Source organism: Microcebus murinus, chromosome 5 (assembly GCF_040939455.1).
Source record: "Microcebus murinus isolate Inina chromosome 5, M.murinus_Inina_mat1.0, whole genome shotgun sequence".
Taxonomy (NCBI): domain Eukaryota; kingdom Metazoa; phylum Chordata; class Mammalia; order Primates; family Cheirogaleidae; genus Microcebus; species Microcebus murinus.
In genome coordinates this window covers 52,623,955-52,649,071 of record NC_134108.1, presented here as the reverse complement: position 1 = coordinate 52,649,071, position 25,117 = coordinate 52,623,955, and the positions used below count along the sequence as shown (strand labels likewise).

At 39.3% G+C, this 25,117-nt stretch overlaps 1 protein-coding gene across 2 annotated transcripts in view; it reads right to left on the bottom strand.

Moving 5' to 3' along the window:
- The window catches only part of PREP (prolyl endopeptidase), a 137,554-nt gene that overhangs the window by 87,591 nt on the left and 24,846 nt on the right, over positions 1-25,117 (bottom strand). Inside the window, exons 3-6 of one of the 2 annotated variants that reach the window (XM_012753164.3) lie at positions 10,511-10,644; positions 9,245-9,375; positions 5,915-6,124; positions 1,789-1,910 (exon numbers count right to left, since the gene is read on the bottom strand). In XM_012753164.3, the coding sequence (XP_012608618.2) occupies positions 1,789-1,910; positions 5,915-6,124; positions 9,245-9,375; positions 10,511-10,644 (597 nt within the window). Of the gene's footprint in view, positions 1-1,788; positions 1,911-5,914; positions 6,125-9,242; positions 9,376-10,510; positions 10,645-25,117 lie in introns of those variants that run through there. The other variant, XM_076003091.1, reaches the window with a different exon arrangement.

Sequence of the window (25,117 nt, the reverse complement as noted above, 5' to 3'; positions counted from 1 at the left end):
AATAAATAAATAAATAAAAAGCCATGAGAAATTAGGTGATTTAACCAAATGCTTATAAAGAGATCTAAGAGTTACACATATAAGGCTGTCCTTGTTTCCTTTTAGACCCACATGCTAAAACATATTGAGGCATTTGTTTTCAATATTCATGTTATTCTATCAACCAAATAATTTTGCCTTGATTAAAGTTGTTCTGCTACAATGACACTATTATTTTTGAAGCATAAAGATTTCTCCAGGAGAGCATGTCTTTCATTTTATGAAGACTCCAGAGGGAATAAAATTTGATTATTAAAATATGCTATTTTAGGTTTTCTCCATCAACACCCCTTCCAAAAATGGGAAGAGAAATACACAGGGCTTAACATTCTAATTTTTTTTGGTATTATTTATTTGGTATTATATTTATCTTTTTTATTTAATATTATATATTATTATTTGGTATTATATTTATCTCTTTAATTGTGTTCCACTCAGAAGATAGTAAAAATGCTATTATGTTATAAATAATCACCCATATCTGCAGTAAGCAAAAGCTTGACAGAAACAATCTACAACAGACATCAGGGAAGCCATTAAAAATAAATATGTGAGAAAAATGACAATAGTAACTGCACCAGAAAAGCTGGGAGGGTGGGAAAGAAAAAGCCTGAAAAAGGGACACATTTTAAGTTAATAAAGTATAAATCCTATAAATTCCTAAAATTTAAAATATTCCATTAAAATCTGATGAACTTTTGTACAAAGGTCCAGATAATAAATATTTTCAGCTTTGTGAGCCACTTGGATTTCTGTGGCAATTACCCAACTCTGCTGTTACAGCTTAAAAGCAAGCTGTAACGGTGTTTGGCTGTGTTGCAATAAAACTTTATTTACAAAAACATGCAGCAGGCCAGATTTGGCCTTAGGGCAGCAGTTTGCTTACTCTGGTCTAGAAAACCAAAATATATAAATGAAAAGATAATTTGAATTACAGCATACCAATGTGCATGGACTACAATATCATAGATTCTTATTTTGTCTGTCAATGAACCAGACCTCTGAGAAGTTAAAATTTTAAATGTCCCTTTCCTGTCAAAGTTCCAGTTCTTTCAAGCGAAGAGGTAAGTGGTTCAATCAGCCAAAAAGTTTGTAGATTCTTCATTCCCACTAAAAATGGGATAATAGCCCACCCATATTAAAACATTTAGCATATTTCTCTTTAACAAAAAATACTTAATACACAAAAATGAACTAACAAAAGTCAAGATCTTACTCCACACACTCCTAAGTTTCTTTACAGTTGATTCTCAAAATAAAGAACCAACTTTGGGCCAACACATTACTTCAATAGTGATTGCTTACTGTCAAAATCCCCAAGGAATATATGAATATGTATAAGAAAATGTCTAAAAGATACTTACTTTAATGTAAACACAAGTGAACACTATGCACAGTAAGAGCGCAGTTGTGTAAAGAAGCAAAACACACACAAAGTCTCTCCCCTGACATTCTCACTTATGTGTCAAAAGAAAATTTATGGAAGGCTACTCTGCTCACTTCTGAGAAGTAGGATTCCGAGTTTTGAAATGTTCATCTTTTATTTCACTGTGTACTTTTATGATTATAAGGTCATAATGAAGGTTTACAACCTTCATTATTGAGAGTCAATTTAAATACCAGCATTTTTAACAAAAGAATATTCACTCACAGGGCTATGTCCATTATGATCATCACATAGTAATAACATTTATATACACATCCATGAGGCACGGTCTTTGAGGGTGAAATTTCTCAGCCATACAATACCTCAGCTCCGCCCATCCATTTAGGTTCATCAGGAAACTCAGCACACAAAATATCTTCTGACTGATCGGTCCCCAGGACATGGTAGCAGAGCTTTTGGTGGAGATTGGTGGATGTTTCTGTGCCTGAAGGAGTTAAAAATGTAGACTGAATTGCAGTTGGCAATTTTAAGAAAATCTATTCCATCTACATTGTATAATGCTAGAAACATTTAAAAGTTAAGTACCTGGTTACAGGATGCAGGGTTAATATATAAACATCAACTGCTTCCCTATATACTTGCAATGAACAGTGGAATTTGAAATTAAAAACACAATATGTTAACACTTCTAACTGAAATACTTAGATATAAACCTAACAAAATACGTACAAGATAGATATGGGCAAAACTACAAAACTCTGATGAAACAAATAAAATAAGAACTAAATAAATGAAGCTAGTCCATGCTTATGGATAGGAAGACTCAATATTGTCAAGATATCAGTTCTTCCTACCTTGATCTATAGATTCAATGCAATCCCAATCAAAATCTTAGAAACTTGTTTTGTGGATATTGACAAACTAATTATAAAGTTTATATAGAGAGGCAAAATACACAGAGTAGGCAACACAATATGGGAGAAGAACAAAGTTGGAGGACTGACACACCCAACTTTAAGACTTACTATATAGCTATGGTAATAAGGACGATGTGGTATTGGTGAAAGAATCAATGGAACAGAATAGGGAGCCCAGAAATAGACTCACAACTGATCTTTGACAGAGGAGCAAAGGCAATTCAATAGAGCAAAGACAGTCTTTTCAACACATGGTGCTAAGACAAATGGACATCCACAGGCAAAAAAATGAATCTGGGCAAAAAGTCATGACCTTCTCAAAAACTAACTCAAAACCGGTTAAAGACCTACACGTAAAACATAAAACTATAAAATTCCTAGAAGATAACTGAGGAGAAAATCTAGATGACCTTGGATTTGGCAATGATTTTTTTTTTAAATACAACAAAAAAGGCACAATCCATGAAAGAAATGATTGATAAGCTGAACTTTATTAAAATTAAAAACTTTGGCTAGGCAAAAGACACAGTCAGGAGAATGAAAAGACAAGCCACAGACTGGGAGAAAACATTTGCAAAAGACAGAGCTGATAAAGGACTGTTATCAAAAATACACAAAGAGCTCTTAAAAACCTAACAATAAGAAAACAAACAACTGAACCAAAGATCTTAATAGACATCCCACCAAAGAGGATATTCGGTAGACAAGCATATGAAAAGATGCTCTACATCACACGTCATAAAGGAAATGCCCATTAAAACAATGTGATACCACTACACACCTATTAAAATAGCCCAAATCTAGAACACTGATAGCACCAGATGCTGGCCAGGATATGGAGCAGCAGGAACCCTCATTCATTGCTGCTGGAAACACAAAATGGTACAGCCACTGATGGTACAACCACTTCAGAAAGCAGTTTTGGAGGTTTCTTAACAAAACTAAACATAGTCTTAACATCTGATATAGCAATTGTGCTCCTTGGTATTGACCCAAAGGAGTTGAAAACATGCCCACACAAAAACCTGCACACAGGTTTTTTTTTTTAGAGCAACTTTATTTGTAATTGCCAAAACCTGGAATCACCCAAGATGTCCTTCAGTAGGAGAATGCATAAACTGAGGTACATCCAGATAATGGAATATTCTGCACTAAAAAGAAATGAACCATCAAACCATGAAAGGACATGTAGGAACTTAAATGTATTATTACTAAGTGAAAGAAGCCAATCTGAAAAGGCTACATACTGTAAATTCCAACAAGAGGACATTCTAGAAAAGGCAAAAAACTATGGAGACAGTAAAAAGATCATTGATTGCCAGGGGTCGGGGGTTGGAAGGAATGAACAGGCAGAGCACAGAGGATTTTTAGGGCAGTGAAACTGTTGACACTACAATGATGGATACTTGTCACCATACATTTGTCCAAACCCACAGAATGTGCAACACCAAGATAAAATCCTAATGTAAACTACGGACTTTGGGTAATAATGATGTGTCAACGTAGATTTATCAATTATATTAAATGTACCACTCTGGTGGGGGATGTTGATAATGAGCCATGCATGTGTGGGGGCCGAGGGCATACACCAAAGCTCTGTACTTTCCTCTCAATTTTGCTGTGAACTTAAAACTGCTCTAAAATATAAAATTAATTTTTAAAAAGTTAAATATTAGTTGGATATTACCCTGAAAGTAATTCATTCATATTTGCTGATCTTGAAGACTGCTTTGAGACTGATCTTTTCTTTTTTTCATTATGACAATGTACCAAGCTTTCATGGCAATGAAAGAAAAGAAGATAATACCATAGTGTTAAAAAAAAAAAGCTTTATGGTACTTAAGTAATTTTCACTGAGTTTACACTGGTAAGAAGCACATGGTATGAACTGTTTAGCTTCATTTGTAAGGCCCCCATCACAGTCTGAGAGGTTACTGAGATCCTCTCAACCAGAGGGCAGCAAGATTACTGTTGGGAAAAGACACTGGCTTTCTTAAAGCAATCACAATTACTAATCATTATTTTGCCAATGAAAGCTAAGGGTAAATAATAACTTTCTTGTTTTTTACAAGTTAACTTAGTAACGCTGTTATCAAACAAAAACTGGTCAGTTATACTTATTTTGTCTCCCAGAACTTAGAAATGACCAACATTTTCTAACTCTGGGTCACTCTTAACATAGGCAGCGAATTCAGTGTACAGGGCACAGCTGTCCTTCTTTAGCAAACAGTCTTGAATAAAACCCTACTCTTACCTCCACCTGTAGTTCACTGGTGAATTAACAGAAACATCTTGCTGTAGGCTAATCAAAAGGCAGCAAAACTAAATATAGCCAAAAGAGATGAAATGTATTATAGCCTTATTCTCAATTCAACCAGGGTGGGGAGGGAAGAGAAGAAATCAAGCATATTTCAAGATGGCAAAGCTACAGAAAGTCATGAAAAGGGGACAGTAAGTACGGTAGAAAGCACGGGAGTAGCTGTGCTTCTTGCTAGCACCTATCCCTGCAGCAAGTTACTGAGCCTCGGCACCCAAGCTACTAATCGATAACACAGGGATCATAAAACCCACCTGTAAAGAACAACCAAGATAAGAAGAAAATATTACACACCATGTGGAAATGTGGGACGGCATAAGGAAGAATATGAGGTTGACACCCTCTACCAGTAAGGTCCAAGGTACATGGCCCTTCCTGTCTGGGAAGATTAGGAATGAAGGAGGAAAATAAAGATAAGAAAGACAGCACCACTTGAACACAATGGGATCTTGGTGCAATTGAAGAGAACAACAAAGGTGTGCCCAGGAAGTCACAAGGAGAAAAGTGTCAAGATGAATGGAACCAACTGGTGACCTGTGAGTTCTTTCAGAGGAAGACATATATAATAATTACTGCAGTAGGAAAGTTTTATAATCACTCATCATCATCAAATAGGTTGATTTGTTAACAACAACAAAAAAAAAAAGTCTATCTTCTCCATGATCCCCTTGGGAGATATAACACATCTATGAGGGACTGACTATAATAGTGACCCTAATTTTTCATAATTTCTCCCTCCTCCACCCCACTGGTAAGGGGCTGGCCTTGAAACTTGCTTTGGCCAACAGAATGCAGCAAAGTTGATGTCCCAGGAGCAAGAAGGCTGTGTCTTTCAGCTCTCCCTCTTGTAACCCTGCTGAGTTGCCAAGCGCACAAGCCTGGCAAGCCTGCTAGAGGCTGACAGACCACCACAAGGATCAGACTTCAGACAGCCTAATTGTCCCAGCTGATGTCCTAGACAAGAGCCAAGCCCAAATCAGCCAATCGACCTGCAGCTGACCACACATATATGTTAAAACTCAGCTAAGCCCAGAAGAACTGCCTGGCCAACCCACAGACTCACAAACATAAATGGTTATTATTCTAAGCCACTAAATTTTGGTGTGGTCTGTCAAACAGCAAAGCTAGCTAATACAACACTCTTTGAGGAAACATGGTTCTAGACCAGAATCTTCTATATAGGGTTTAGCTTCTCTTTTCAGTCATGTGAAGTCACACCTCATTTTGTTTAAAAAGTGCGAAGTCTGTACTTACCATCACTTTTTCCATCCTGCTGAGGGTATGAGTTGTAGAACATTCCCTTCCCATCATGGGTCCAGGCCATACAGCTGAACTTGACTCTTTCAAGCACATCTGGAAGCTCTTTGGCACCATCGACTTTCATGAACTTGATCGTCACCCAGTCTGAGCCACTGGCACTCAGACCATAGGCAAAGTATTCCCCATCTTCACTGAATGCATAACCTATGGGACACAGGAGCACTTGTCAAATGATGAACACGAAATGCAACTCCTAGCCTTGCCCACTGCCCTCTATGCTGTCTGACAAAGCTGTCATAGCATGTAGGTGGAATATGCTAACAGAAGCAACAGGAAACTGGCAGTGGGGAATCCTGGGGACTCAGACCACGTTTTTCAGGAATTAACCTTATGACCTTGGACAAACTTCCTAATCTCTCTAGGTCTTAGTTTCTTCATCTGTAAAATGAAATATTGTATTATATGCTTGCTAGATGCTTCCATCTTGATTTTTTTTTTTTTTTTCTTTTTAAGACAGAGTCTTGCTCTGTGGCCCTGGCTAGAGTTCAGTGGTGTCATCATAGCTGACTGAAACCTCAAACTCCTGGGCTCAAGTGATCCTCATGCCTCAGTCTCCTGAGTAGTTGGGACTACAGGTGCACACCACCATGCCTCGCTAATTTTTCTATTTTTGTTGAGATGAGGTCTCATACTTCTCGAACTCCTGACCTCAAGCGATCCTCCTGCCTTGGCCTCCCAGAGTGCTAGCATTTTGAAATTTTTATAATTCAATAGGCAGTTCAGTTGAAAGCAGAGCTCATCTGGGACTTTCAGCATATTTTATTTATACTCTAAAGGGAATAAGAGGAAAAAAGAAACTGCTTTTAGAGTAATGACTGAATTATGACACATACCATATAACAGAACTCAATTGTAGCCATTAGGTAATTTTTGGGATGGATTCCAAACTATCTGAAATTCCTCTTTGTAACCTCATCTTCAGAGCACTACTGGCACTCAAGGATTGAAGTCCACACATTTCACCATCACAGGCCTAGGTAAATAAAGCCTGAGGGTTTGCAATGAAGGCTCACAGCATGCACATTCCAAAAGCAATCATAAAAAAGAAAAGCAACGCTGCCTACAGACTGTTATGCCATGTCCAATTACTTAGAGCCCTGACAGAATGTTCTTACCACTTGGAATATTTCTTGACAAACACTTATATGTTTTATATTTGCTTTTACAATTATGAAGTATGTATAGCATTCGAGCTTCAATACCACACCTCCTATCAAAGACTCTGACACCAGAGAGTTCCTCTTAAACATTAATAGGGGCTGGGAATTGTAAGAAGCTCAGCTATTATGAGAGGTTTTCTAGTATTTTACATGGAATTTCAATTAATGGGAAATTAGTTTAAAACTTCACAAAACCTATTCATTAATCACTTGAAAACCTATAAAGTATCCAGGCTATTATGTACATAATGCAGAAAGGAGTCTAAAAGGTGATGGGGAGAAAAAAGAAAGTCACCTTTTATTCTATATAGCACTGTAGTTTTGGAATTATTTATACATAATTAGAAAAATTTCAGGAAAAATTTAAATAAAACATCTGACTTGAAATATATCTTAAAAAAATCATACACCATCAAAATAAATCTGAATGTGTGTTAATATTCTAACTTCCCTATAATACTCTTCTCAAACAACTCAATGACTGAGACAGCTCTCATGCCTAATTCACTTGCTCATCCATCAGGGCCTTGTACATGGCAAACATTCCATAAAAAAGTCACTACTGGAAGAACGCATCCTTGGGGTGAGAAGTAAGACTCTGTTATAATGAAATCCTTCTGGATGGGTTGTAACATAGATCTTTGTGAAAATTAAATTCCTACGCAGGATACGTTACTTCAACAGAACCAGTGTATTAAATTCATTTAAAACTATAGGCTCAGATTCATGGAAGAACACTCTTATTAAGCTGGCTGGCATCAATACTTTAATACATTTGATACAGATTTGATAAAAGGTCATCATTTATATACACAGCCTATCTGGAGAGAGGGGAAGGTGGACCACTGAATGACAGAATCATGGTTAGAAATGCTTGTAATAAAAGCATCTTTGCACAGATTTGATGGAACAGGGCTCTATAAATTCCATCTTATCGATTACAAAGGAATTCAGTGTTCCAATTTCTCAACTCTAGAGGGCCAAATCTACTCCTCCTGTGCTTGCTCTACAAAGTAGATGATACCACAGGGAATGCCAAGCCGACTTCATTTAGGATGCCATCAAGAGATAATTTCAGAGTGTACAATTATTAAACCATAGAAGTAGAGAATAACCTACTTCCTTACTAGAACTCTGCTTATGGCACAAAGCTGGGGCAATCTTCTTTATGGCCCTTGGAGGAGGTTATTTTGGGGAGCAGAGTTATGTAGCAGGTTTGCAGCAACTGCAGGCAAAACGTATTCCTTATTCATCTTCAGGGGACAGGTACCAAGTTGTCCAATTTCTACAAGATTATTTGTTTTACTTTTAATGTTAGCATATTGACAATTAACTAGTTTTTTTTTTCTTTTTCTGAGACAATCTCTCATTCTGTCACCCCAGCTGGAGTACAGTGGCATCATCACAGCTGACTGCAACCTCAAACTCCTGGGCTCAAGTGGTTCTTTAGCCTCAGCCCCCCTAGTAGCTGGGACTACAGGCATGTGCCACCAGCTCTACTAATTTTTCTATTTTTTGTAGAGATGGGTTTCGTTGTTGCTCAGGATAGTCTCGAACTCCTGGCCTCACGTAATCCTCCTGCCTCGGCCTCCCAGAGGGCTAGGATTATAAGCATGAGCCACTGTGCCCGGCCCAATTAACCAGATTTTAAAACTCTGACCACTTCCTCCTACAAGAGGGAAATAGGTCTAACAAATATTCTTGCCTGTTTAATGTTTATAGTTGGAACATTCTTTGTACAGCTTAAATTTCTCATAGTAGAGAATTTATTTTTTTTCCAATTGCAGATAGGTCTTAGGGATGTTACAGGAAATGATGATGACACTTCAAGATCCCAGAAGGCCTAGAAGCTAATTTGGGTCCAGTGTGAACTATTCTCTAGTTCTGTTTCATGCCATCAGAGAGGAAAAGAAGAACGTGACTATTCATGTGTTCTAAATTTACATGTGTGCAAAAATTAGCTTTGCTGATATTGCATGTGCAATCTGTTCTACAATATGGTCCATACCCTGCCTGGTATTTCAGAGGTGGGGCAACTGCACTAACTTCAGAGTTGCAAGTGAGGGCCTTGGGACTCTCACAGGCCTGGCTGCATAGCACTCACCTCGGAGTGCCACCGTGCCATCATCGGAGAGTATGTTGGGGTCCAGGAACACTCTGGCTTCGCCCTCTAAGGAATCCTGTACATATAATACTCGTTGGTTCTGCAAACCCGTATTGTAAAAATAAAAATACCTGGGGGACAGAGGTGGTCTTGATTTAGCTGTGGAGTTTTCTATTTGTGGAGTAAAACCAAACGCATATAAACAAAAACGAAAACAAAATCAAAAACATACAAAGGTACAACTGTAATCAGGCCATAATGGCGACGTAGGGACTAGGGTGAAAGGTCCCACCATCTTCCTGCTTCTACAAGCTTGTTACCCGAATTGCTTTCTGTATTCAAGTAATTGATTGTAATGCTGCACATTAGCTAAGGAGAGACGAAGACTATTTTATTTGTTAAAATTAAAACTGATATTCAAAGAAAGCAGTCACTTTTTCTTTCAAATGAAGATGAAAACAGATTTTCTAAAATAAAATTCTCGTTCTCTTCCCTAGCAAGGCTGCTAGGGTGGAAAGTCGGCACACTTTTTCTGTAAAGAGCAAGACAGCAAACATTTCAGGCTTTGTGGGCCATACAGTCTGTTGCTATACTGCTTGACTGTGTAGCTGCAGCACAAAAGCAAATGGGCACAGCTGTGCTCCAATGAAATTTTACTTATAAGAACAGGTGGCAGGCAGGCTTTGGCATTCAGACTCTACTTTGCTGATCTCTGTGTAAGGGTAGAGAAGGGCCAAAGAAATTCTAAAGTAAATTTGTGATGGTGGCTCCAAAGAGATTTAAAAAAAGAATGAGAGAGTATGTTTAGGAGATGTTAAGGGGAGTAAAACAAGAGAGATGAATTCACAGATGCCACCTCCTGCCCATTTCACCATTCCTGGATGGAAGAGATACATACAATGAAATGCTTTCAAGTAGTAGACATCAAAGATATTAATTCTAGAGGCAAAGAAACCTCCATTGCTGTTTATGAATCATCCTATCTCACCAATTACCAGCCATAAGACAATAATAATTTCCCATAATCTAGATAGATTTCTTCATATAAAATATCTCTACTAAATTTCTTAACCATTATTTCAAGAATCTGGACAATACCTAATAGACCAAAAAATATTATTCTCTTATTCAAGCACACAGATTAATTCCTTTTTAAAATGAATTAATTTTATAAACTGATAAGTTAGTTAGAATTTGTATTCTATAATTTCAGTAAGTAGTCACTTGAAAGTAAAAAGAAAATTCAACAAGAGCAACATCACATACCGTTTTCCTTTCTTGAAGTGGCAACTATACTTGGGATAGTCATACAGTTCAGTCATTCTCTCTTTGTATAAACCTCTGATAGGACACTGCTCAAGAAATGGCACAGTAATTTTGTTCTGGGCCTCCACGAAAGCCTGTGGAGAAATTAAAATGGACAAAGCAACTTCAATGTAAAATTTTCCCTGTGGAATGTTATCCACTAATATGGAACAGCAAAAGCACATTTTCCTCTCAGCTGGTGCCTCATCTCTCTCTCTCACTCCCAGCTTCACTTACCTTCTTACTCTTCTTCCTCTCTGCGGAGCTCCTGCAGAGTGGCTGATTTATTAATTAGCAATAAATAATAACTAATGCTTACAGGGCAAGTATTAACTCACAATAATCCTACGGAAAAGGTTCTTTTAGTAGGCCAACTTTCCAAATGGGGAAACTGAGGCTCAGAGTGGTTAAGAAGCTGCCCAATATCATAGAGCAAGTGGCAGAGCTGTGCTCTTGAACACACCCTACTGCAGCTCAGATCACGCACTGCCCGTAACCTACACTGACACGGTGCCAAGGATCCAAGCTTCTTAGTTGGGAGCTGGCGATCCCAAGAGATGTCAGAGTTCAAGAGATAAAGTTAGAGATACCCCGGTGCTACTTTATCAGTTTTGATCAAGTCTGGTTTTGACTTACTAAGACCTTTCAATCAGAGAGCTTTGCTAAAATTTGAAACCAAAGAACATTAAAAAAAAAATTTGAAATGAGTAGCATTGAATAAGAACATCAATAACACTGGTTTTATTATAAGAAGGGCAAGAGATGCTGGCTGCAAAGGCAGGGAAAAGGACTGTTTTTACAAAACATCAGCTGTACCAAAGCACACTTCATTTATAACTACGCAGTTAGAAAGTTTACAATACTATAGAAGCTTGGCCTCAACAATTCATATCTGGCTATTACTAAGAAGTGAAACAAGAATAATTATATCAGTTTTAAATTCAATACAAGGTTTTATCAGATGTCTATACGTAGGTGAATCATTAGGGGAAAACTTTAGGACATTAAGAACATAATATATTTTGAATGGCAGACAAAAATGCATGATTATCAGTGTCTATTTCTATCCTCAAAAAGGTCTTTAAAACCCTTTGCACTCGCTTGCTTTTTTCTTGATTCCTTTATTCTACTTGGGATTTCATTTTTTAAATACCCCAGATTTTACAAAGCACGGCAGTAGAATAAAAAACTGGAGTTTCTTTTCATACAAACGTATTTGTTTGAATTTTTTTATATTTCAAATTATTGATACATTCAAACACTAATTTTAATCTCTATAATTTTTGCTAACCATGTCGAGTCACACTCGACATCCGAGTGCAAAGGGTTAAATGGGCAAATATGCTTTAAGCTCCCCTACACAAACCACCAAGCCTGCTCTGGAGAACCATCATTTTGTGCTGAGAGAAGCTGCTTCAAAACTCATTGATGTTTATGAGGGGCTTGAAAGCAGGAGAAAAAGGGTGTCAGGTATGAATATAGTAATTAACATTTTTACAAGAGAACCAATTCAAGAAAAATAAAACTGTTATGGGTCGCATTTCTTACCTCATTCAAACAGAAAATAAAATTTACTGAGTCCCACAGAAATACAATTCCAACCATCACTAGGGATTGGCAAACTTTGCCCTGGCCTGCTTTCCCAAAGCCCTTGAGCTAAGAATAGTTTTTATATTTTTAAAGAGTTGGTGGCCGGGGCGGGGGATGGGGGTACCAACAGAGACCTATGTGGCTTACGATGTCTAAAATATTAACACTTACAGAAACGTTTGCTGACCCCACTCATTAAGGAGTGTCAACGAGGAAACTGGCTTTTGTATTTTAATTATAAAATTGATGCATTATCTGAGAAGCCACTCAGGGTGTCCAAGAGCATGACCTCTTTTTATGGTGGGAGGAAGCACCTTGCCTGCTTTACAGATAAGGAAACAGGGCACCTGGCATGAAAGCTGCCAGGGCAGGGTCATGCGATGAGTTCACATTATCACTTAGGGACTGATGCTGGATGTGGAGATGAAGCAGATCCACCTGGGAGAAGAGGGAGGTACAATCTGGGCCGGGCAGGCACTTCAGGGAGCTGGGGCATCCACATGGATTTAACAAGAACTAGTGTGTGTTAGCACCGATCCTGGAGTTGTGGATGGATGGGTGATTAGACCAAGATAAAATCCCCATCACCAGGGAGCTCATATTCTGCTGGGAACACAAAAAAACAAGCCAGAGGGTGGCAGAGTGGTTGGTTCTAAGGATACACACGGGGTAATTAGTGGAGTGGTGCTGCTACCCAAAGTATCATCCACGGATCGGTGCTGGTTCCTGCACCATTTGCTCCCAGCCCATGACGAGGTAAGTACACAAACCAAGAGTGAGCGCTGAAAACCTTGACGGCAATTTGACACTGCTGCGGCATCTTTGCTATATCTTACAAACACCTCAATCTACAAAGGTTTGGAAAATAACAAATCAGTCACTGACCACAGAGCTTGGAAAACACTGGGAAAGAGGGCACTTAAGCAGAGTGGTCAGGAAAACCCTTCTAAGGAGGTCTCGAACTGAGGTCTGAGAGGGAGCAGCCTTGTGAGAGGGGGACAGAAGGTTCCAGGCAGAGGACGCAGCAGGTGCAGGGCCCTGGCAGGGGAAGGCGTTTGGCAGGCATGAAGAAGAGTAAGGAGGTGAGCATGTGACACCTGCTGGGCACATAGGACCTTTCAGTCTTGATCAAAGTGTAAACAAACCATGATTGGGTAAGGAGACAGTTCGCTAACCTGGTTTATCCTTTACAAAGACTACTCTGCTTTAGGTGAATAGACTCTAGGGGAGGAAAAGTGGAGACTGCAAGGCCAGTCAGGAGGCTGCGGCAGTGGCCCGGGGGAGAAGCAAGGGCAGGAGGAATGGCTGGTCACTGTCACTAAAAGGGGTAGCAATAACCACTGTAATGGTAGTGGAGACAGAGAAAGGGGCACAGTGCACATTAGTTTGCAGTTTTGATGGCTGTTTTCCAGGAAGGGCCCCGCCAGAACATTCTAACTTAAGTAGTCAGAATCCTAAGTAGGGCTCCTTACAGGACACCCCAGCAGGCTGAGGGTCTTGGCTGGCCCCTGCCCTTCCACTGGGGGATCTTCTGAGAAAGGCACTCTGAAGACCTCACTTCCCTAATCTTTCTTATTTATTTTGGGGTTAGGCTGCACTTAGGTCCATGGTACGTCCAAGGGTTATGAGTTGCTCAATAGATTGCTCAGTTAATTTTCCTTAAAAAGGAAGAACTGTATTTTCTAACTGTTTCTCTATTTTGCTTTGCTTATTTTACATGCCTCATGGTAGAATCACAACCACTACAACAGAATTCACCTCACTCTAATGCAGATGAAAAATTTTATGCCAGCCATAATAATACCATCAAATAATTCTCAGGTTAGTGTATCCAATTTTGTCTGTCACCTCCAAGTCACAGATGTGAGCCAATTACTTTAAATAGAACAATATTTAAGGACTGTGCTCATCCAAGTCAAATATCTAGATGCAAAACCAAACAATGTCTAAATTTCTAAAAGTTTTAAGTTCTTTTATAACACATCTTCATAACTTGGGCAAATCCTTTTCATGAGGGTGGTAGAAATGCCAATAACATTTGATATTTTAACCAAGAAAATACCTTTTTGGTCATTTATGTATTTAAAGTTCTGGTTTCTTGGTGAAAAAATTTGGGGTAGAGAGAGAAAAAAGTATGGATGAAGAAAAAAAGATGGAAGAATTACAAAATGATAAATTAGCAGAGCGAGGGGAATACAAAATCTTTGCTCCTCCAGGAGTTTGAGCATCCACAGTCACACCCCAGGACTTATTAAAATAACTGAAACATGAAAGCCCATTAATGATACGTACAGCTGAGCCTCTAAAGAGGATCAACAGTTTAGATTTTATACCTACTGATGAATCTAAACACATTTTCCCAGAAAAGACTAGCTGCTTAAAACTAAGAAATCCCTACCCATATCTCATTTGCCCTGACTATTAGAAAGCTTAAAAGCAAAGCAAGGTTTCAGTTATGCAAGATCATTAAGTTCTAGAGATCTGCTTTACAACATTGTGCCTAAATTTAACAATACTATAAAAAAAGTAAAGCTACCTGGCAAACGGTAGCTCATTTTGGAAGCCTACTGTCTTCAGAAAGAATTTTTTTCAAATTGTCCTCACATGTACTGTATTTTAATATACAAAATTCTCAAGTCCTACAAAATAAGCCAGACACAGAGAGGCAACTATCTTGTGATCTCACTGATATGTGTTATCTAAAAGAGTTGAACTCACAGAAACAAAAAGTATAATGGTTACCAGAGGATTGGAGAAATAGTGGTCAAAGGACATAAAATTTCAGTTAGGAAGAATAAGTTCAAGAGATCTATTGAACAAACATGGTGACTACAGTTAATTGTACTCTGGAAAACTGCTAACACACATTGCAGGGGAGGGAGGCAAGATGGTGGATGAGAAAAACCACCAGCCAGAGTCTCTTTGTAAGAGACAGATTTTTAGATGAAAGTGAAAAAAACAAACAGGCAGACATAGATTGGATGACTGTTGGAAGGAAAGGTGCCTGAAACTACAGGAGACATCATGGGAAGAAGTTGCAGAGCAGAACTGGAAAGAGAAAGGTCTAAACCCTGAGAGGCTTGGAGACCAGCGACAATGGCAGGTGGAACGGTTAAATTTCCCCTCCCTTGCTTCTCAGACAGCCAGTGGACTCCTGAGCTGCCGGAGAAATCTGCCAACATCAGCTCAGAGATGGCCACCGCCAGGGAGCAGTGAGCCTCTTGCGGACAGGGCACCAGGCTCCCAGCTCCCTTGGGGCACCTTCCGCCCCACAGACCTGAGCCCATTGGCAGGTGCCATACAGCTTCATTCTCCCCTTCCCCTGTACTACCTGCAGCTGCCAAGAGAGACAATTTAGCCACCACTTGGAGGCATCTATAGGGAACTGGACCTTTCCTATTGGGGCCCTGCAGCGGACTGAAGGGCACTCAGACTGTGAGCTCCCTACCCACCGGTCCCCCCAGGTGCTGCTTGCCTGGTGACTCCAGCAGAGTGGGGTAAATCCCCAGGCAGCTTGGGCACCCTGTGGGTGACCTCAGACCAGTACTCTTCTCCCTGGCAGGGTCAGGGATTGATTTCCTGGCCAGGGAACAGGCCTGTGGGCCAGATACCATTGCCCAGGGCCACAGAAGGGATATTTGTGAACTAGTCTACTGAGGTGTATATGCCTTCAGGGGCAGATCAGAGTGGGTCCCAGAAGCACCCTTCTTGAGGGGCAACCCTCTCCCAGGGAGGGCCACGCTCCCAGCTCATGCTGCAATCCTGGGCAAGGAACGTCCTGATTTCCATCACAGCCAGGGGAGATCACTGGTGTGAAGTCCTGGCTGCTGGCAGAGGCCTAACTGGGGAATAAGGAAGGGTGGAAAGGAACGAGGCCTGCCCGAGATTGCAGGTGTCAGACAGCCCCACCCCTACATGCAGATTTATTAGCTGAGTGGGGCCATTTTGGCCCCACTAGAAGCTTTGCCAAGAAGCAGAGAACAGACCTTTGACCCCTGCTGAGAACATTTGTGGAGCTTGAGGGCAGGCTCAACCAACTCAGCCCTGCCCAGACTCACTTCCCCACCTGCCCCTGCTGAGGTGGAGAATAAGGACACATCTGGAAGCCCCAGGGCCCCACTACCACCTGAGGCACTAGAGTGCCTCTCCAGAGGAAACAGAGCTGGTTACAGGACCCACAAACAACACTGCAACCTGCTCCTACCAGCAAGTGTCACCTACTGACAGGGAGGTCAGTTTACACATCCTTTATCTACATTTACTGACTCATACAGGGTGTGGTTGAATCTTACCCACAAACATCACCTACTGGCTCAGAGACTAAATTGGGAGTGTCATTACCTAAAGGAAAATCTAAAGGTAAGAAGCAACAGCTGCTCCACATGGGAAGGAATCAGCAAAAGAACTCTGGAAGTATAAAGAATCAAACTGAAAGCACACCCCCAAAGGGGAACACCAGCTCGCTAGTGATGGATATCAACCAAATTCAGAACACTAAAATGACAGAAGAATTTTGAACATGAATTATAAGAAAACCCAATGATATGTAAGAGAAAAGGGATATCCAACACAAAGAAACCATAAAAAACAATTCAGGTCTTGGAAGAAAAATTCATCAAGAAATTGAAACATTAAAGAAAAATCAAACAGAACTTCTGGAAATGAAGAATTTATTCAAGGAATTACAAAACACAGTGGAAAGCCTCAAGAATACAGTAGATCAAACAGAAGAAAGATTCTCAGGGACTGAAGATAATACCTTTAAGTTCAATAAGTCAGATGCAGAGACAGAACAGAGAAATAAGAGAAAAGAGAAATGCCTACAAGCAATGTGGGATTATGTAAAGAGGCCTCACATGAGAATTATAGGCAACCCTGAGGGTGAAGAAGAAAACACACAAGAGTTGGATAAACTATTTGAGGATATAATGGAGGAAAATATCCCAGGCCTTACTAAAAACCTAGATATCCATGTACCAGAGGCTAAGTACTCCTGGGAGATTGCAAACAGGAAGACATCATGACACACAGTCATCAGACCAGCCAAAACAACCATAAAAGAGGCCCTTCTAAGAGCTGTAAGGTGAAAGAAGCAGGTAACCTACAAAGGAAAATCCATGAGACTAACTGCAGACTTTTCATCTGAGACCTTGCAAGTGAGAAGAGACTGGGATCCCATTCTCACTCTTCTCAAATAGAATAATGCCTAGTCTAGAATCTTATACCCTACAAAACTCAGTTTCTTATACGAAGGAGAAATAAAGACCTTTTCAGACAAGGAAAGACTGAGGGAATTCATCAAGACAGGAACTGCCCTCCAGGAAGTACTCAGAACAGTGTTACATACAGATCAGCACAATAAGCACGCACCCATGTAAAATCACCCAAAAGCTAAAAGTCAAAGGCCATATACTGCAATGGCTCAAGAAAGAAAACAAAACAACCAAGTTCAACTCAACAGGATGAACAATAATCTATCCAACTTATCAATTCTTTCAATAAATGTGAATGGCTTGAACTGCCCACTAAAGAAACATAGGCTGGCTGAATGGGTAAATGTACACAAGCCAAGTATTTTCTGTCTTCAGGAAACACACCTAACCCACAAGGATGCATTCAGCCTCAAAGTGAAAGGATGGATAACAATATTTCACGCAAATGAAAGACAAAAGAAATCTGGCACAGCAGTTGTGATTTCAGATAACTTAGTCTTCAAACCAACAAAAGTAATGAAAGACAAAGATGGTCACTATATAATGGTGAAGGGTACAATTCAACAAGAAAATGTAACAATTCCAAATATTCACACACCTAACTCAGGTGCACCCAGATTCATAAAGCAAATCCTACTTGATCTAAACAAATTGATAAACAGCAACGTCGTAATAGCAGGGGACATAAACAACCCCTCTGACAGAACAGGACAGATCCTCCAAACAGAAAATCAACAAAGAAACAATGGGCGTAAACAGAACTCTAGCACAAATGGGCCTGACTGACATTTACAGAACATTCTACCCCAAACCCACTGAATATACATTTATTTTCATCAGCTCATGGGACATTCTCTAAGATTGACCACATCTGAGGCCACAAAGCAAGTCTCAATAAATTTAAAAAAATGGAAATTATACCATTGCATCTTCTCAGACCACGATGTAATAAAATTAGAAATCAATTCCTACAGAAACTCTCATCTCCATATAAAGTCATGGCGACTAAACAACTTCCTGCTGAACAATTATTGCATTAAGGAGGAAATTAAGATGGAAATCAAAAGACTCTTTGAATTAAATGATAAAGGAGACACAAGTTATAAAAATCTGTGAGACACAGTTATACCAGTCCTGAAAGGAAAATTTATATCCATAAATGCCTACATCCAAAAGACAGAAAGATCACAAATCAACAAGCTAATGAATCATCTCAAAGACCTGGAAAAGGATGAGCAAACCAGTGCCAAACCTAGCAGAAGAAAAAAATAACAAAGATCAAAGCAGAACTAAATGAAATTTGTAACAACAACAACAACAACAAAACCACATAGAAGATTAATAAAACAAAAACTTGGTTCTTTGAAAAAATAAACAAAACTGACATACCTCTTGCTAGATTAACCAGAAGCAGAAAAGAAAGGACTCCAACAAGCTCCATCAGGAATGAAAAATGAGAAATTATAACTGATACCACAGAAATACAAAATATCATCTATGAATATACTATAAAAACCTCTATGCACATAAACTGGAACATGTGGGGGAAATGGACAAATTCTTAGGGACATAGCCTCCCTAGGCTAAATCATGAAGAAATAGAATTCCTGAACAGACAAATATCAACTACCAAAATTGAAGCAGCAATAAAAAAAAAAAAACCTTCCTAAAAGGAGAAGTTCCATACCAGATGGTTTCACACTTGAATTTTAGCAGATCTGCAAAGAAGAACTGATGCCTATCCTGCAAAAATTATTCCACAACATCAGGAAGGAAGGAATCCTCCCCAACATGTTTTATGAAGCCAACATCACCCTGATACCAAAACCAGGAAAAGGATGCAACAAAAAAGAAAACTATATACCAATATCCTTTATGAATATAGATGCAAAAGTTCTCAAAAAAAAATCCTATCAAAAAAGGGTTTTTTTTGATAAAAAACTTATCAAAAAAATAATCCATCATGAACAAGTGGGCTTCATCCCAGAGATGCAGGGATGGTTCAACACATGCAAATCTGTAAATATAATTCACCACATAAACAGAAGCAAAAACAAAGACTATATGACCCTCTCAATAGATGCAAAAAAAGCATTAGACAAAATTTAGCACCCTTTTATGATAAGAAAACTTAACAAAACAGACATAGGCAGGACTTACCTAACAATGATAAAAGCCACATATGATAAACCCACAGCCAACATCATACTGAACAGGGAAAAATTGAAAGCATTACCACTTAGAACTGGAACCAGACAAGGTTGCCCTCTATCACTGCTTCTATTCAACATAGTGCTCGAAGTCCTAGCCAGAGCAAACCAACAAGAGAAGGAAATCAAGGGCATCCAAATCTGGGCAGAAGAGGTCAAACTATCACTCTTTGCTGATGATACGATCTTATATCTAGAAAACCCCAAAAATTCTGCCATGAGACTACTGGAATGATAAATTCAGCAAAGACTCAGATTACAAAATCAATGTACAGAAATCAGTAGCATTCCTATTGCCAACAGTCAAACTGAGAACCAAAGAGTCAGTACCCTTCACAACAGCAACAAAGAACAAATAAAAATACAACAAACAACAAATAAAATACCTTGGAATATATTTAAGGAGGCAAAAGACCTCCACAGAGAGAACTATGAAACACTGAGGAAAGAAATAGCAGAGGACATAAACAGATGGAAAACCATACTGTGCTGATAGGTTGGCAGAATCAACATTGTTAAAATGTCTATACTATGAAAGTGATCTACAGATTCAACGCAATCCCTATTAAAACACCAACATCATTTTTCTAGAAAAAATAATTCTATGTTTCATAAGGAACAAGAGAAGACCCCGTATAGCAAAAGCAATCTTAAGCAAAAGGAACAAATTGGGAGGCTTCAAGTTACCAGACTTCAAGCTATACTATGAAGCTATAGTAACTAAAACAGCATGGTACAAGCACAAAAACAGAGACATAGACCAATGGAACACAACTGAAAACCCAAATATAAAACCATCCTCATACAGCCATCTAATCTTTGACAAAGCAGACAAAAACATACAATGAGGAAAATAATCCGTATTCAATAAATGGTGCTGGGCAAACTGGATAGCCACACATAGAAGACTGAAACAGGATCTGCAATTTTCACCTCTCACAACAATGAACTCACAGTGGATAACAGACTTAAACCTAAGTCATGAAGAATTCTAGAAGAATTCTAGAAGAAAATGTTGGAAAAATCTTCTAGACATTAGCCTAGGCAAAGAATTTATGAAGAAGACCCCAAAGGCAATCAAAGCAACAATAAAAATAAATAAATGGGACCTGATCAAATTAAAAAGCTTCTGCACAGCTGAGGAAACTATCACAAGAGCAAACAGCGTACAGAATAGGAGAAAATATATGCATATTACATATCCGATAAAGGGCTGATAACCAGAATCCACAGAGAACTAAGAAAAATCAGAAAGAAAAAAATCAAACAACCCTATCAAAAAGTGGGCAAAGGACGTGAAAAGAAACTTCAAAAGGAGATAGGATAATGGCCAACAAATATATGAAAAAATGCTCAAAATCTCTAATCATCAGGGAAATGCAAATCAAAATCACAATGAGATATCACTTATCTCCATTAAGAATGGTCTTTATCAAAAAGTTTCAAAACAAAAAATATTGGCGTGGATGCAGAAAAATAGGAATATTCATACACTGCTGGTGGGACTGCAAACTAGTACAACCTCTGTGGAAAGTAATATGGAGATACCTCAAAGAGCTACAAGTAGAACTACCATTTGATCCAGCAATCCCATTACTGGGCATCTACCCAAAGGAACAAAAGGCATTCTATAAAAAAGACATCTTCACTAGAATGTTTATAGAAGCACAATTCACAATTGCAAAGAGGTAGAAACAACTTAAGCGCCCATCAATATATGAGTGGGTTTATAAAATGTAGTATATATATATACATTATGGCATTCTACTCAGCTACAAAAAACAATGGTGATCTAGCAGCTCTTGTATTATTCTGGATAGAACTGGAGCCCATTCTACTAAGTGAAGTATCACAAGAATGGAAAAATAAGCACCACATGTACTCACCATCAAATTGGTATTAACTGATCAACACTTATGTGCACATATAGTAGTAACATTCATCAGATGTCGGGCAAGTGGGAGGGGGGAGAAGGGGATGGGTATATTCACACCTAATAAGTGTGGTATGCACTGTCTGCAGGATGAACATGCTTGAAATTCTGACTCAGGTGGGACAAAGGCAATATTTGTAACCTAAACATTTGTACCCTCATAATATGCTGAAATAAAAAATAAAATAAAATACTGCAGCAAAAAAATAGGAAACAGTCTAAGTTTCTATCAGCAGAAGAATTAATAATAGTGATGTAATCACAGAATGAAATACTATATATAGTAGTAAAAGGTACTGTATTTCTTAAGAGATCAATCTCAAAAACAATGCTAAATGAAAGAAGCAAGTTACAGAAGGCTATGAAAAGAGGAGTGTTTAGATGACTTTTAGAGTCTGGAGAACAACTTATGTAGTGTTTATATTTACACTGTCTTTTTATGTATCCGTACAAACATGCTAAACAGTGATGGTGCTTATCTTAGGGAGGAAAGGACATAGAAATGGGAAGAGGGTTCACTAAGAGCCTCAAATGTATATGATGCTCTTTTTATCAAGTATCTGTTTTGTCTCTATAATAGAAACCTTTCACTATTAGAAAGTGTTTTATCCTAAATACAATGAGGTATTTTGGATTGAATCCTGGAATGGAAAAAGGACAAAGTCATTCGTTGGTATATTTGGGGGATTGGTTCCAGGACTTCTGCACATGCCAAATTCTGCATAGACTCAAGGCCGCAGTTGGCCCTGTAGAACTTGCATATAAGAAAAGTCAGCCCTCTGTACAGTTGGGTTTCATATCCCATGAATTCTGTATTTTCGACCCACATCTTGTTGGAAAAAATCTGTATGTTTAAGTGGACCTGTGTAGTTCAAACCTGTGTTGTTCACGGGTCAACTGTAGTTGAAAAAACTGGTGAAATCCAAATTGAACTGCGTTAGCTGGATGTGGTGGCACGCAGCACCTGGAGTCCCAGCCACTGGGAGGCTAAGGTGGGAGGATGGCCCAGGAGTTCAAAATCATAGTGAACTATGATTAGGCCGCTGCATTCCAGCATGGGTGACAGAACAAGATCCTTCTCTTAAAAAAAAATGCCAGAATTACAAATTACAAATGGAGTTTAATAAATAGAATGTACCAGTATTAGTTTCTTAGTTTTGACAAATTTACCATGGTAACAGGTTAACACTAGAGAAAACTGGGTGAAGGGTATACAAAGACTCTCTGTATCATCTTTGCAACTTTTCTAAAAATCTAATTATTCCCAAATAAAACATCTATTAATAAAAAAGAAAACTGCTAATAGAGATTTTTAAGTGTTCTCATCCCAAACAAATGGTAAATATGTGAGGTAATGCTTTTGTTAAATAGCTTGATTTAGCTATTCTACAATTTATACATATATCAAAATATCATGTTGCACACTATAAATATATACCATTCTCACCTGTCAATTTAAAAAAAAGTATCCTTATATAATGCAGATGTAGGCTCACTGACTGTTCCACATCTTAATATATAATTTTAACTCTTGCCTTTTTAAATGGAAATATAAATAAGAAATACAGTTAACTAAAAAAGAAATACTCAGATCTTTTCACAAGTATAAGTTTTACATAAATGAATAAAAATGATGGCTATGGTTACTTATTAAATACTTATGCAAAGTACCACGATGTGCACCACAGTGATTAACAACATGAATTGGGGATAAAGGTAAGTACTACAGAAGAATAAATGGAGGGGAAGCTACTTCCAGCATGGGGCAGGTGGGCTGGGGGAAGTGTGGACTGCAGACAGTCAAGATGACCAGGAGGGATTTTCAGGTAGGAGATCAGCTTGGGCATGTATCATCCTCCCCTCTTCTGAAATACCAATGAAAACCAGGGAGGGTCTACACCCCACAGACTTTGAGGAGTTTCTGCTCCAAATAATGTACATAGGACGGGGTTAAAGCAATTGTCACGGGCTTTAGGAAAAAGTGCTTTGTGTCCACAAGGCACAGCAGAAAACCATGATCCCAACCTAATGAGGGGCTGATAGCATCCAGGAGGCCAGAGGGGGTGACACACTGGGACCTCCATCACTTTAGTAGAATACAGAAGTGACTCTTCAAGTGCAAGGATATCCCCATCAACAAGAAGCCAAGAGAGGTGTTAAAGCACATGTGTGAGGCCGCAGGATTAGGGCCAGGAGGGCAGGACAGTCACACAGAAAACTGGAGGCAGGTCATGCCAACCAGAGAATTAGATGCAGCTGCCTTTCAGGAAACATGTCTAGAAACGGAAACTATAAAGAACAGGAATAACGTACTTTCGAAGGCTAATATCTATACCAAAGAATCTATACCCCCCCCACACACGCAGAGTGTCCCATATTTTCCAGAACTCACTGAATGCTTACAAAACAAAGGAAACCTGAAACCCCAAGAAGAAAAGGTTATTCAGGACACAGTTGTGACCACAATGCCACTAACCTCAACTAAGTTCAGTGCTTTTCTCTTCCTGGCCCCACAAGCTCCCTACTCATTCCCAAGATGGAGAAACAGCTAGTTCAGTCAGTGAGAACCCCAAATTGTTTGGAATTGTCTTTTCATGTCAAAAATCCAGAGTAGGCCCCTCTCTTCTCTCTGGGACCATCTGCTCTCAGCTTCCAGCTAGGTACGCATATGATCAACAAACCAGGCGAGGCCTTCTAGAAGCCCAGCCAGGTCACTTTCTACCTTTTCAGCCTGTCCCCCATGGGTAAATCAACCTGTTCTTTCCCTAGGGCCAGTTGCTGCCAATCAGGGCAAGGGAATGGAACTCTCACTCTGACCTAAGACTCAAGCCTTATTCTCGATACTAGTCATAACCAAGAGCCCACTCCAAGCTGACATTTTAACCCCATTTGGCTCAGTTCTTTGCTGTAAACTCTGCTGACCACAAATCTGACAGGGAGAGGTGATTTCCACCTCAAATCCAAACCTAACTAAATACGTGATCATGAAGAAATTAAACACATATACCCTCTCTTGAATAATTTTTGTATAGATGAGGCAATCCAAACTACAACAAGAATATTCAGAAAATCAGAAAAGCAAGACTACTACACATTAAAGTTCATGGGATATGGCAAAAACTGTCAGAGTTGACGTCTATTTCTTTTTGGTGCCTTTGGGAGGCGCCACTCACAGAGTTGGGGAAGGGTGCGTGCCCTCTCCTCAGTAGACCAGGGCTGGCACAACATCCATGCAGGATGAGTCTGCAGCTGGCTCGTTCGCATGACACACACACATCAGGGAGCCGGCCTCTCCCAGTCCCGCTGTACTGAATGCAGGAGTGTGTCGGGAACAGGCTTGGGAGACTGAGTGCTCTTGCCTGGTTATGCCATGCACTGAAGGCAGTGACCACACCGAGACTGATGAGGAACATCTGGTCCAGGGGGAGGTGCTGCTTTATACTCAAATAAAAACACTGAATCTGGAAAGTGACAGTCATGCTTTCAGACAGTTTGAGGGTTACCCTCTTTCTCCATCGGATCCTATCACCTGCAACTGAGCATTCTCAGTGAGGATTCTGGGTACCAGCAGCTCACACCTTCATCTGTCAAAGACAATGTTACTGATACCTCTGTCTGTATT